Source organism: Ranitomeya variabilis, chromosome 2, assembly GCF_051348905.1.
Source record: "Ranitomeya variabilis isolate aRanVar5 chromosome 2, aRanVar5.hap1, whole genome shotgun sequence".
NCBI lineage: Eukaryota > Metazoa > Chordata > Amphibia > Anura > Dendrobatidae > Ranitomeya > Ranitomeya variabilis.
This window is the reverse complement of record NC_135233.1, coordinates 379,827,527-379,842,614: the sequence shown is the minus strand read 5'-3', so window position 1 is coordinate 379,842,614 and position 15,088 is coordinate 379,827,527. Positions and strand designations below refer to the sequence as shown.

Genomic DNA, 15,088 nt, shown 5'->3' with positions numbered 1-15,088 from the left:
CACACTTAAGACATTCTTCCAACTGGATGTGCAACCATTTATTACCAGTCTTTGGGTCCGATCACTGAGCCAGATATCAATCCACCTAACCGTAGCCTTGTCAATCCCATACTTGGCCATTTTTTCAATAAGGTTAGTATGAGATACTTTATCAAATGCTTAGCTGAAGTCAAGATCTACTTTATCTACTGCATTTCCCTGATCCACCCAGTCAGTGATTCTATCATAGAAGGATATTAAGTTGGTCTGACATTACTTATTAGTTACAAACCCATGCTGGCTCTGGTTAATCATTTAATTCTCATAAAGTTACTTGAATACATGTTGCTTAATAATTTGTTTAAAGATCTTTCCTGGTATAGAACAAATGATTTACTAACTCTGAAATTTCTGTAGTGTGCTCCTCCACTGCTCTCTACAGCCAGGACCGGACATTAGAGTCTTAGATCTGCAGAGATCAGCGCTGGAGACATCCATCAGTATGGAGCGATGTATGGCTCTGCTATCAGGACATATGTATATATTTATGTGGCCTCCCTGGATACAGTATATAGTCAGTGCAGAAGTATATAGCGTCACTGAAATATAGTAAAATACTTGCTATCAATCTGTAAATACTGTATATTCTGTGTGCAGCTGATCCTATAAAATTCTTCAATAATATATATTTTGGATATCAAGGTATTTTATTTTTAGTATTCATCTTTTTATATTTCCTCCACCGTGCTGTAGAGTTTTTAGCTATTTTTTATAATAACTTCAAATAACCTTTGCAATGTGAAAAATGGTGCCTTTACTCACCTGACATGAAGACCCATATGTACGGTCTTGCCTATTAAGGTATGTGCACACGTTGTGGAATGGTGTGCGGATTTTTCCGCACTGATATTGGTAAATCCGCACTGCGGATTTACTGCGGGATTACCACGGATTTACCGTGGTTTTTGTGCGGATTCCACCTGAGGATTTACACCTGCGGATTCCTATTATGGAGCAGGTGTAAACCGCTGTGGAATCCACACAAAGAATTGACATGCTGCGGAATAAACAACGCAGTGTTTCCGTGTGTTTTTTTTTCCACAGCATGTGCACTGTGGATTTTGTTTTCCATAGGTTTACATGGTACTGTAAACTCATGGAAAACTGCTGCAAATCTGCAGCCGCCAATCCGCTGTGGATCCGCAGCAAAATCCGCAGCATGTGCACATACCCTTACTGGTGCACGGCGTCCATTGTGTTTCTGTTATTTTCAATGGCAGCTGTGATAATGGAGGGAAGATGGACCATATGACAAGTAGGATATGGGGATTTGTCCTAATTTTGTCTTTTCTTGTTATTATAGAAAGGAAAGGACTGTACAAGGCCCCCAGTGGTGAAGGACTGTACAAGGCCCCCAGTGGTGAGTATTGTGTGGGTGTGCCGAGATGTGATAGTGAGGGGTGAATAATAATAATGACAATAGGGAAGGCTGAGGGGTATATTGAGCAATCTCCGGACTCAATGTAGGACATCACTGATGTTCATTAACATTTCACAACATTACACAGTATAGGGGAACACGCACATGAGTGATATCCACTGCAAACTCCTGCAGTGAAAAATGCAGTGAAATCCACATTGGTAAATAGAACTGCAAATTTCATTATGGAAGTGGTGTGTTTAAGCTGCATACTTCTCACTTTGCGCTGCCCATTAGCAATACTTTGTGAACATATCCCCAAAGGAAACCTGTCACTGGATTTGTGCTAAAACACCAGATGTTTCAGGTCTTTAGTAGTGATGAGCAAGTATACTTGTTGCTCGGGTTTTGCCGAGCACGCTCGGGTGATCTCCTACTAATTGTTAGTGCTCGGAGATTTACGGTAGTTATTGTCCATGCAGCTGCATGATTTACAGCTGCTAGACAGGCTGAATACATGTGAGGATTCCCTAGCAACCTGGCAACCCCCACATGTATTCAGGCTGTCCAGCAGCCATAAATCATGCAGCTGAGGTGAAGAAAACTAAATCTCCGAGCACTAACAAATACTCAGAGATCGCCCGAGCAATGAGAATACTCGCTCATCACTAGTTAGCAGCTTTACAAACATGCCCATAGTGGCGTGAATGACATTACTGAGAGTGTCCAATGTCACCAGAATTGCTCTGTCCTGAAATAAACTTGTCTCGGCCCTCACTTATGTGTTGGTGTTTATGTGAAATATAAATGTTTTGACTAAAAAGTTTAATAAAAGAGAAGACAAGGTCCTTAAGGCCATGTGCACAAGTTCAGTATTTTTCGCGTTTTTTTCGCGTTTTTCGCTATAAAACGTGATAAAAACGCAAAAAAAACGCTTACATATGCCTCCTATTATTTACAGTGTATTCCGCATTTTTTGTGCAAATGTTGCATTTTTTTCCGCGAAAAAATCGCATCGCGGAAAAAAAAGCAACATGTTCAATAAAAATGTGGAATTGCGGGGATTCCGCACACCTAGGAGTGCATTGATCTGCTTACTTCCCGCACGGGGCTGTGCACACCATGCGGGAAGTAAGCAGATTATGTGCGGTTGGTACCCAGGAGACTCTCCTCCACGGACTGGGCACCGTATAATTGGTCAAAAAAAAAGAATTAAAATAAAAAATAGTGATATACTCACCTTCGATGTCTTCCCGCCTCTCAGGTGCATGCTGCCGCTTCGGTTCCTATAGCTGGTGTGCGGTGAAGGACCTGCGATGACGTCGCAGTCTTGTGATTGGTCGCGAGACCGGTCATGTGACCGCTCACGTGACCGCGACATCATGGAAGGTCCTTCACCGCACACCATCTATAGGAACGGACGCCGCTGAGGAGATCAGCTGTCTGCAGGTGAGTATAAGCATTTCTTTTATTTTTTTTATTATTTTTAAACATTCTATCTTTTACTATTGATGCTGCATAAGCAGCATCTATAGTAAAAAGTTGGTTACACTTGTCAAACACTATGTTTGACAAGTGTGACCAACCTGTCAGTCAGTTTTCCAAGCGATGCTACAGATCGCTTGGAAAACTTTAGCATTCTGCAAGCTAATTTCGCTTGCAAAATGCTAAAAAAAACGCGAAAAAAACGGGGAAAAAACGCTAAAAAAAAAATGCGGATTTCTTGCAGAAAATTTCTGGTTTTCTTCAGAAAATTTCTGCAAGAAATCCTGACGTGTGCACATACCCTAAATGTTAACTAAATATCAGCAGTCTGTGGCCAGTAAAAAGTCCCGCTATACCTGTTTATTTTTTACATTGATGAATTGTAGCGTATAAGGAAAAAATCATAGGCAAAGAACCAGAATATAATAAAAAATGAAGCTGTGCTGAAAACAATGAAATTGTTTAAAAAATAAATAAATAAAAAGTGGGAAACGAGCAAGTGGTATCACAACAAAAAAACCAGCAGGAGGCATTGTGCTGAAACATACGTCGGGGTTGGGCAGCGCATCCTGCAGGAGGCAATGGTACTATCATATGTATGTAAATATTTGCTGATTACTGATTAACTCTTGATTGTAATCTATAGGTGGGTGACACCACAAGTCAACACAGTGCTATGCTATTGATATGCCCTGATATGCATGGAGTATCTGACTTATCCGATATGTATTACTTATTTTTGCAGTATATATTGTGCTGACTCCTTTATTTAGTGATATAAATTTGTTGAGAAAAAAAATTTCTCCCTCAAAATAGTTCCGGCCGCACCTGCGCAATAGCATAATTCGGAACACGATAGATGCTACTGCGCAGGCGCCATCGCTGGTGTCATTTTGCTGGCGGAAAAAAGAAAACTGACTCCACCAAGATGACACCAGTGGCGCCTGCACAGTAGCATCTATTGTATGAGTTTTTTATTTTCTCAACAAATTTGTATCAGTAAATAAAATGAATATATGGATATTATAGCTCTGATAATGCTAAAGCGCAGGCGCTGCTGCCGGCATGATGAATGTATTTTTTTCCAAAACCATAAGATATACAGCATGTAAAATAGGGGGCAGTCAGTGAGGGATCAGTGACCTGTTATAAGCCATACAGATGAATATGTAAGCTGATCACCACATAAAGCCCCGCCCCTGCCACGCCCATAGCCCCACCCAGGAGCTCGAGAATCTCATTCACTGATAACTACAAATAAAGATTAGCAAGTAATGGTAAACTGACTGAACAGAAAACTAGTCTGAACTGATGCATAACCAAAAACAACTTACAAAGCAAATAGATAAATGGCTGCACTCAACTATCTATTTGCTATGTAAGTTGTTTTTGGTTATGCACCAGTTCAGACTAGTTTGCTGTTCAGTCAGTTTACCATTACTTGCTATGTACTATTTTTTCTGACTTGAACGCCCCGCTCTTCACCATGCTGTGATTTTAATTACATCCAAACACATTTGGTTCCGACCTTCCTATAAATGCAGGCTTTACCATGTTATTAGCCATAGGTAAGTGTTCACACTAGGCAGAGAGGTCAGGTACCCATCCGATCTGAGATTACCTTGACGTTTGGTGGATGGGCTCACATTTTTTGGTCAAATTTTGTGCTAAGCATCTCATGTGTTTTCCATAGATTTCACAAGCCATTATGCTATTCACATTTCATGTATCACACATTCATTTGCTTTAGTACAATTGAGTGCAGCCATTGATCTATTTGCTACAAATAAAGATTAAACAACAACCACAAGACGGAATTCATCAACCAAGCTATCATTTTAATCAGTATAATGGCACCAAACTGACACTGTCTGTAGTTTACTGAGCACAATCCTGCTGACAAGTTCTCTTAAGGCTGCTTATATTTATTACTGTATATTTGTATTATGAATGGTTGTTCCTCTTGTCTCCATATTATCATATTATTGAATTGTCAATAATCACAATGTGCATTAAAAATGTAGAAATCTTTCAGTTTGCACACTGATCACTGAGGCCATTTTAAACTCGCACTTCCTGCTTTTTACAGAAGAAATCACACAAGCAGGATTACAATGATGTAAAACACCTCTATATACATAAAATTACACAGGATCCACCATTCACAATAGGTGATGTCACAGCTCACCTCCTCCTCCTGTACAATGACTAATAACACCTCTATATACAGTAGATAACACAGGATCCACCATTCACAATAGGTGATGTCACAGCTCACCTCCTCCTCCTCCTGTACAATGACTGATAACACCTCTATATACAGTAGATAACACAGGATCCACAATTCGCAGTAGGTGATGTCACAGCTCACCTCCTCCTCCTCCTGTACAATGACTGATAACACCTCTATGTAAAGTAGATAGCACATCATCCACCATTCACAATAGGAGATGTCACGGCTCACCTCCCCCTCCTCTACAATGACGGATAACACCTCCATATACAGTAGATAACACAGGATCCACCATTCACAATAGGTGGTCACAGCTCACCTCCTCCTCCTGTACAATGACTGATAACACCTCTATATACAGTAGATAACACAGGATTCACAATAGGTGACATCACAGCTCACCTCCTCCTCCTGTACAATGACTGATAACACCTTTATATACAGTAGATAACACAGGATCCACCATTCACAATAGGTGATATCACAGCTCACCTCCTCCTCCTGAACAATGACTGATAACACCTCTATATACAGTAGATAACACAGGATCCACCATTCACAATAGGTGATGTCACAGCTCACCTCCTCCTCCTGTACAATGACTGATAACACCTTTATATACAGTAGATAACACAGGATCCACCATTCACAATAGGTGATATCACAGCTCACCTCCTCCTCCTGAACAATGACTGATAACACCTCTATATACAGTAGATAATACAGGATCCACCATTAACAATAGGTGATGTCACAGCTCACCTCCTCCTCCTGTACAATGACTGATGACACCTCTATATACAGTAGATAACACAGGGTCCATCATTCACAATAGGTGATGTCACAGCTCACCTCCTCCTCCTGTACAATGACTGCTAATACCTCTATATACAGTAGATAACACAGGATCTACCATTCACAATAGGTGATGTCACAGCTCACCTCCTCCTCCTGTACAATGACTGATAACACCTCTATATACAAGTACAGAAAGAAAGAACATAACATGAAGTATGAGTCTACAAAATCTCCAGTTGTCAGTCATAAGTCATATTCTGATGGCACATTCCATGTAAAGTGGTTGTCCCCTGCAACATTTTATGAAACAAAAGGGCACAAAGCAGCAACCATCATGTGACGCTGCAGCCAATCAGCTGCCACTGTCAGTGGCGTAACTACAAAGTTATGGGCCCCGGTGCGAACTTCCAAATGGGCCCCCCCCCACCCCCCATGGGCCCCCCCCCACCCCCCATGGGCCCCACCACCCACCACCACAGTGATCGAATAATATCAAATACAAAGAACAAATACCACAACATCATGACCAGACCACATACAGTGGGGCAAAAAAGTATTTAGTCAGTCAGCAATAGTGCAAGTTCCACCACCTAAAAAGATGAGAGGCGTCTGTAATTTACATCATAGGTAGACCTCAACTATGGGAGACAAACTGAGAAAAAAAAATCCAGAAAATCACATTGTCTGTTTTTTTATCATTTTATTTGCATATTATGGTGGAAAATAAGTATTTGGTCAGAAACAAAATTTCATCTCAATACTTTGTAATATATCCTTTGTTGGCAATGACAGAGGTCAAACGTTTTCTGTAAGTCTTCACAAGGTTGCCACACACTGTTGTTGGTATGTTGGCCCATTCCTCCATGCAGATCTCCTCTAGAGCAGTGATGTTTTTGGCTTTTCGCTTGGCAACACGGACTTTCAACTCCCTCCAAAGGTTTTCTATAGGGTTGAGATCTGGAGACTGGCTAGGCCACTCCAGGACCTTGAAATGCTTCTTACGAAGCCACTCCTTCGTTGCCCTGGCGGTGTGCTTTGGATCATTGTCATGTTGAAAGACCCAGCCACGTTTCATCTTCAATGCCCTTGCTGATGGAAGGAGGTTTGCACTCAAAATCTCACGATACATGGCCCCATTCATTCTTTCATGTACCCGGATCAGTCGTCCTGGCCCCTTTGCAGAGAAACAGCCCCAAAGCATGATGTTTCCACCACCATGCTTTACAGTAGGTATGGTGTTGGATGGATGCAACTCAGTATTCTTTTTCCTCCAAACACGACAAGTTGTGTTTCTACCAAACAGTTCCAGTTTGGTTTCATCAGACCATAGGACATTCTCCCAAAACTCCTCTGGATCATCCAAATGCTCTCTAGCAAACTTCAGACGGGCCCGGACATGTACTGGCTTAAGCAGTGGGACACGTCTGGCACTGCAGGATCTGAGTCCATGGTGGCGTAGTGTGTTACTTATGGTAGGCCTTGTTACATTGGTCCCAGCTCTCTGCAGTTCATTCACTAGGTCCCCCCGCGTGGTTCTGGGATTTTTGCTCACCGTTCTTGTGATCATTCTGACCCCACGGGGTGGGATTTTGCGTGGAGCCCCAGATCGAGGAAGATTATCAGTGGTCTTGAATGTCTTCCATTTTCTAATTATTGCTCCCACTGTTGATTTCTTCACTCCAAGCTGGTTGGCTATTGCAGATTCAGTCTTCCCAGCCTGGTGCAGGGCTACAATTTTGTTTCTGGTGTCCTTTGACAGCTCTTTGGTCTTCACCATAGTGGAGTTTGGAGTCAGACTGTTTGAGGGTGTGCACAGGTGTCTTTTTATACTGATAACAAGTTTAAACAGGTGCCATTACTACAGGTAATGAGTGGAGGAAAGAGGAGACTCTTAAAGAAGAAGTTACAGGTCTGTGAGAGCCAGAAATCTTGATTGTTTGTTTCTGACCAAATACTTATTTTCCACCATAATATGCAAATAAAATGATAAAAAAACAGACAATGTGATTTTCTGGATTTTTTTTTCTCAGTTTGTCTCCCATAGTTGAGGTCTACCTATGATGTAAATTACAGACGCCTCTCATCTTTTTAAGTGGTGGAACTTGCACTATTGCTGATTGACTAAATACTTTTTTGCCCCACTGTATTACCACCACATAGTGACTGAATACTACAATACTGATCAATAATAAAAAAAAAACCACAATACTATCACCATAAGTGCCATTATACACAGGAGATCTGTACTTAGTATGCAGTGTCTGTGTACAGGTAATACAGTGATCACCAGTGACATTATACACAGGAGCTCTGTTTATAGTGTATAGGTAATCCAGTGATCACTGGTGACAATATACACAGGACCTCTGTATATAGTATACAGTGTATAGTGTCAGTGCATAGGTAACACTGACTCACCAGTGACGTCTCTAGGTGAAGTCCTTCATCTTTCATCCCGCACAGACCGCCATCACTTCATCCAGCCAGGACTCATCTCTGCAGGAAATAACACAGTTATCTCGAGTTCCACTTGCATAACACATTAATTTTCCCAACTTCTACATTACACCACATGAAGAAAGCGACATAGTGTCACTCTACACAGTAATAGGACCGCCCCTCCATTTAAAACAGTGTACTCAAAAAATAAAATAAATACATCACTGCAGTAATAATATCCCTTAATTAGCCCCTATGGTAATAATATTCGCCATCCTAGCCCCCGTGTGTCTCATTCCTGGCTCCAGCCATATGTTCTCCCATCCTGCCCTAATGAGTATCCATCGTGCCCCATATGATCTTCCCATCCTGCCCCATCTGTCTCCATCGTATCCATCCTGCCCCATGATCCTGCCCCATCTGTCTCCAATCCTGCCTCCAGTGTCTCCAGTCATGCCGCCATGTCTGTCATCCTGCCCCGTGTCTCCAATCATGCCCCGTTTCTCCATTCTGCCCGTGTCCAGCAATCTGCCCCTGTGTCCAGCTTTCTGCCCCTGTGTCCAGCTTTCTGCCCCAATGTCCAGCTTTCTGCCCCAGTGTCCAGCTTTCTGCCCCAGTGTCCAGCGTTCTGCCCCAGTGTCCAGCGTTCTGCCCCAGTGTCCAGCGTTCTGCCCCAGTGTCCAGCGTTCTGCCCCCGTGTCCAGCGTTCTGCCCCCGTGTCCAGCGTTCTGCCCCCGTGTGCAGCGTTCTGCCCCCGTGTGCAGCGTTCTGGCCCCGTGTGCAGCGTTCTGGCCCGGTGTCCAGCGTTCTGCCCCGGTGTCCAGCGTTCTGCCCCGGTGTCCAGCGTTCTGCCCCGGTGTCCAGCGTTCTGCCCCAGTGTCCAGCGTTCTGCCCCTGTGTCCAGCGTTCTGCCCCAGTGTCCAGCGTTCTGCCCCCCTGTGTCCAGCGTTCTGCCCCCCTGTGTCCAGCGTTCTGCCCCCCTGTGTCCAGCTTTCTGCCCCCCTGTGTCCAGCTTTCTGCCCCCCTGTGTCCAGCTTTCTGCCCCCCTGTGTCCAGCTTTCTGCCCCCCTGTGTCCAGCTTTCTGCCCCCCTGTGTCCAGCTTTCTGCCCCCCTGTGTCCAGCTTTCTGCCCCCCTGTGTCCAGCTTTCTGCCCCCCTGTGTCCAGCTTTCTGCCCCCCTGTGTCCAGCTTTCTGCCCTGGGCCCCCCGGATCGCCGCTCTCAATAAAAAAAAAAAAAAACAAGTTCTGCTTACCTGACCGCGATCCTGCTCTCTCTGGTTATCGGTGGGGGCGGCCATCTTCCTGAGGCCGCGCGTGCGCAGGTGGAGTGCTCTGCTGCCCGGGGCTTCAGGAAAATGGCCGAAGGATGCCGCGCGTGCGCAGAGGGAGTTCGCGGCGGCCATTTTTCTGAAGCCGACATGCGAACAGGTAAATTCTGCGCCGCCGGCGACCCATCCCCCGCATTGTGCCGCCCCCCGCATTGTGCCGCCCCCTGCATTGTGCCGCCCCCCGCATTGTGCCGCCCCCCGCATTGTGCCGCCCGGGGCGGCCCGCTCCCCCCGCCTTCCTACGACTCCGACCTGCCGGCCCTGGGCCCCTGACCTGCTGGGCCCGGTCGCAATCGCGACCGCTGCGACCGCGGTAGTTACGCCCCTGGCCACTGTGCAATCATGATTATCCATTCCTCTTCCAAAGAGGAAAAGAGAAGACCAGCAAGGAAAATTGGAGCATATTTTATTTTACATTTTAATATCAGCATGGACTCATTTGTTCTATAAAGGTTTGGGATGGATCCCCTTAAAGTGATTTTTATCTTTCAACAATCACTGAGCTCCACGGCTTGTGCCATCGATATCAGCAGAGCTGCTGAGCTTTGTGATTGGCTGAAGCGGTAATGTGTGCTGGAATAGTGACAGCACTGAGAACGGAGCAGCAACAGAAGCGGGAGCCGGACTCGGGGGGTGAGTACTAGCTGTTTTTGTTGTTTTACATGCATTTCACTTTGCTAAAAAAAAATTGTGGAAAATCCCTTTAAGGTTATGTGCACGTGTTGAGAATTTGCAAAATATTTTTCTGCATCAAAAGCTAAAGTGTTGGCAAAAAACTGCAGTAAAATCCTCACGTTTCGATGCATTTTTCTCCATTTATTTGAATGGATTAAAAAAACTGCAAAAACAGTTAAAGAATCGACACATGCTGCAGATTAGAAAAATCACTGGATCAAACAGCAAAGTGCATGTGCATGAGATGTCAGAAGTCTCATTCATTATTATGGAACTGTAAAGTGCATGTGCATGATATGTCAGAGGTCTCATTCATTATTATGGAACTGTAAAGTGCATGTGCATGATATGTCAGAAGTCTCATTCAATATTATGGAACTGTAAAGTGCAGCGTTTTTTACCCTTAAAGAATAACTGAAAAAAAAAATGCTGGAAAGATGCAGCGTGTGAACAAGCCCTAAGTCTGCATTCAACGTTTTGACACTAAGGCTTTTCACTCCCATTTATATTGTAGCAAAATGTATAAGTGCTTCTGACTAAATTAGAATATCATCAAAAAGTGAATTTATTTCAGTTCTTCAATACAAAAAGTGAATCTCATATATTATATAGAGTCATTACACACAGAGTGATCTATTTCACGCGTTTGTTTCTGTTAATGTTGATGATTATGGCTTACAGCCAATGAAAACCCAAATGTCATTATCTCAGTAAATTAGAATACTTTATAACACCATCTTGTAAAATGATTTTAAAATGCAAAGTGTTGGCCTACTGAAATGTATGTTCATTAAATGCACTCAATACTTGGTCGGGGCTCCTTTTGCATCAATTACTGCATCAATGTGGAGTGGCATGGAGGCGATCAGCCTGTGGCACTGCTGAGGGTTTATGGAAGCCCAGGTTGCTTTGATAGCAGCCTTCAGCTCGTCTGCATTGTTGGGTCTGGTGTCTCTCATCTTCCTCTTGATAATACTCCATAGATTCTCTATGGGGTTAAGGTCAGGCGAGTTTGCTGCCAATCAAGCACAGTGATACTGTTGTTTGTAAACCAGGTATTGGTATTTTTGGCAGTGTGGACAGGGGCCAAGTCCTGCTGGAGAATGACATTTCCATCTCCAAAAAGCTTGTCGGCAGAGGGAAGCATGAAGTGCTCTAATATTTCCTGGTAGACGGCTGCGCAGACTTTGGTCTTGATAAAACACAGTAGACCTACACCAGCAGATGACATGGCTCCCCAAACCATCACTGATTGTGGAGACATCACACTAGACCTCAGGCAGCTTGGATTGTGGCCTCTCGACTTTTCCTCCAGATTCTGGGACCTTGATTTCCAAATGAAATGCAAAATTTACTCTCATCTGAAAACAACACCTCGGACCACTGATAACAGTCCAGTCCTTTTTCTCCTTGGCCCAGGTAAGACGCTTCTGGCTTTGTCTATTGGTCATGAGTGGCTGATACAAGGAATGCGACACTTGTAGCCCATGTCCTGATACGTCTGTGTGTGGTGGCTCTTGAAGCAATGACTCCAGCAGCAGTCCACTCCTTGTGAATCTCCCACACATTTCTGAATGGCCTTTTCTTAACAATCCTTTCAAGGCTGCGGTTATCCCAGTGGCTTGTGCACCTTTTTCTACCACACTTTTTCCTTCCACTCAACTTTCCATTAATATGCTTGGATACAGCACTCTGTGAACAGCTGGCTTCTTTACCAATGACCTTTTGTGGCTTCCCCTCCTTGTGGAGTGTGTCAGTGACTGCCTTCTGGACATCTGTCAAGTCAGCAGTCTTCCCCATGATTGTGGAGCTACTGAAACAGACTAAGGGACCTTTTTAAACTCTTAGGAAGCCTTTGCGGGAGTTTTTTGCTAATTATTCTAATTTACTGAGATAATGACTGTTGGGTTTTCATTGGCTGTAAGCCATAATCATCAACATTAACAGAAATAAACACGTGAAATAGATCACTCTGTGTGTAATGACGCTATATGATATATGAGTTTCACTTTTTGTATTGAAGAACTGAAATAAACTAACTTTTAACAAACCGACCGGCGGCACTAAACGGCCACATATCGGTAAACATTTACCATTCGGTGGTACTTTAATGACCTGATTACATAGGCAGAAACTGTGGGGTGATGCGCACTGAGCGATCGGTAACAGGGTGATGCACCACCTAGAACAATGATCTTTTGATCTGTACAAGCGTTATGCTCGTTTATTGTGTGATTGGCAGCGTGCTTACATTGAAATATTACCGTAATACTGAAATTGAAAGGCATTGTTCAAGCAACTTAAAGGGAATGTAACCAAGTTTTTGATCACTCAAATTAGAGCAGCATTATGTAGGGGCAGAGACCTTGATTCCAATGATGTGTCACTTATTTTGCTAGTTGCTGCAGTTGTGATAAAATCTTTGTTTCCTCTGCTGCAAATGTAGCAGAGCTCTGAATGCTGAGCTCTATATAACCCCGCCCCCACCACTAATTGCCTATGAACAGTGTACACAGAAAGCTGCCAACCAGTGGTGAGGGCATGGATGGACTACCTGGTTTACTAGTCCTCTAGTGATAAAATCAATGTTTTATCAGCAGAAGGTTATCAAAACTACAGCAAGCAGCCCAATACGTGATATATTGCTGGAATCAGGGTCTCTGCCCCACATCATGCTGCTCTCAGATTACAAAACATGATGAAAAATTCACTTTAACTCTATAAGGCTTTACAATAAATTGCCCTGACACTCCCTGGTTAAGGCAACCATACTCCCATTTTCCCTGGACGTTATCAGTTTATTGAGATTAAATATACAATCGTGGAGATGTGAGAGGTTTTGGTGAAATATACAGATAATTTATAAAACTTTTGTTACTAATGTTAAATATAATTTCCAATCTGATGAACACTTGAGAAGGGTTAAAGCTGAATGGTATGTTTTCTTGTATTTTAATATTTTAGGTTACACTGTAGAAGATTCACCCATCGGAAAAAGACAGATAAAAAAGCTGGTGCTTATATGAAAAAAAAAATGCATATTGCTCCGCATCACAACGCTTTACAGATATCATCACTCTCCACATCGGGGCTCACAAGCTCCATTATCAGTGGGAGGAAACCAACACCAGCACGGGGAGAACATACAGACACCTTGCAGATGTCGTCCTTGGTGGAGTTTGAACCCAGGACCCCAGCGCTGCAAAGCAACAGTGCTAATCACTGAGCTGTATATACTTAGGCTATGTGCACACGTTGCGGTTTTTGCTGCGGATCCGCAGCAGTTTTCCATATGGTGTACAGTACAATGTTACCCTATGGAAAACAAAAACCGCTGTGCCCACGATGCGGAAAAATCCGCGCGGATTCGCTGCGGAAAAAAAGAAGGACCATGTCACTTCTTTCTGCGGATTCCGCAGCGGTTTTCAACCTGCACCAATAGGAAAGTGCTGTTGAAAACCCGCAGAGGAATCCGCAGAAGAAACCGCAGGAAAATCCGCAGTGAAAACCGCAGTGGTTTTGCACTGCGGATTTTCCAAATCCGCTGCGGAAAAATCCGCAGCAAAATCCGCAACGTGTGCACAAGCCCTATAGTGCTAACCACTGAGCTGCATATGCTTATAGATAGTGCCAACCACTGAGCTACATATGCTTATAGTGCTAACCACTGAGCTGCATATACTTAAATAAATAAAGAGGAATATTTTGAAGCTTATACAGTTTTATCCAAACAAAAAAAAAAAATGAAGAGCACTCACCGTCCATAAAATTCCAGTCCTTTATTGTAACATACAAATCATTGGAGAAAAGGAGAACGTGAACTACAAACGGACCAATAACATTTTTTTTTTGTTTTGTTGGACATGAATTTTTACATCCATGAATGAGCACCCGGTCTCCGTTTGGGCAGATACAAGCAATCAACTGGTTCATTGAGTGTGACTTTTTGGTCCTGTATATTGCAGTAGGTGCGGAGAACTTTTTTCTTGCATTTTTCCTTATACAGTTTTGTGTTTTTTTGCCATTTATCATGTGTATAAATTCCATAGACATACTGATAGGGAATTTAGATTGTGAGTCCCATTGGGGACAGTGATGATAATGTCTGTAAAGCACTGCGGAAAATGATATTTGTATATGATACTCTACGTCGTCTGAGCCTACGTATCTGAGCCTTTGTATCTGTCCCCCCATCTCTCCCCTCTATCTCTCCCCCACTTCTGTCTGTACGACCATTTGTATATTGACCCAAAGCAGATGACAAATGGAAGAAGGTTTGAGACTGAGATTTCACCACACAGGAAGGACTCACCAGGGAATCTATGATAGTTCTTCATTAACACCTGTTGCATCATTTTGAGATTTATATTTTTTTAGAATGCTGTAAAATTGCTTGCAAAAATAAATATCTCTTGTGGGTTTTTTTTAACCCCTTAGGGACTGAGACGATTTTGACCTTAATGATGCAGCCCCATTTTTAAAATCCAATATGCGTCACTTTTTGTGGGAATAACTCTGAAATTCTTCAACACATTCCAAAAATATTTAGAATTGAGAGTCTTCAGTGGTTGATACCTTTTAATGGCTAACTGAAAAGATGGTAACAAATTGCAAGCTTTCGAGACTACACAGGTGATGAAGAGACCTGAGTAGTCTCGAAAGCTTGCAATTTGTTACCATCTTTTCAGTTAGGGCCCCTTCACACTGGTCGATTCTGCTACGATTACGAC

General features: G+C 43.2%; 1 protein-coding gene across 3 annotated transcripts in view; it reads left to right on the top strand.

The window, feature by feature from the left end:
• Positions 1-14,807, top strand: part of LOC143806151 (major histocompatibility complex class I-related protein 1-like) — a 97,528-nt gene extending 82,721 nt beyond the window's left edge. For 2 of the 3 annotated variants that reach the window (XM_077286142.1, XM_077286140.1), the window contains 2 exons: positions 1,343-1,399; positions 13,323-14,807. In XM_077286142.1, coding sequence (XP_077142257.1) covers positions 1,343-1,399; positions 13,323-13,384 — 119 coding nt within the window. In that variant the 3' untranslated portion in view covers positions 13,385-14,807. The remainder of the gene's footprint in view (positions 1-1,342; positions 1,400-13,322) is intronic. The other variant, XM_077286141.1, reaches the window with a different exon arrangement.
• The last annotated feature ends 281 nt before the right edge of the window (positions 14,808-15,088 follow it).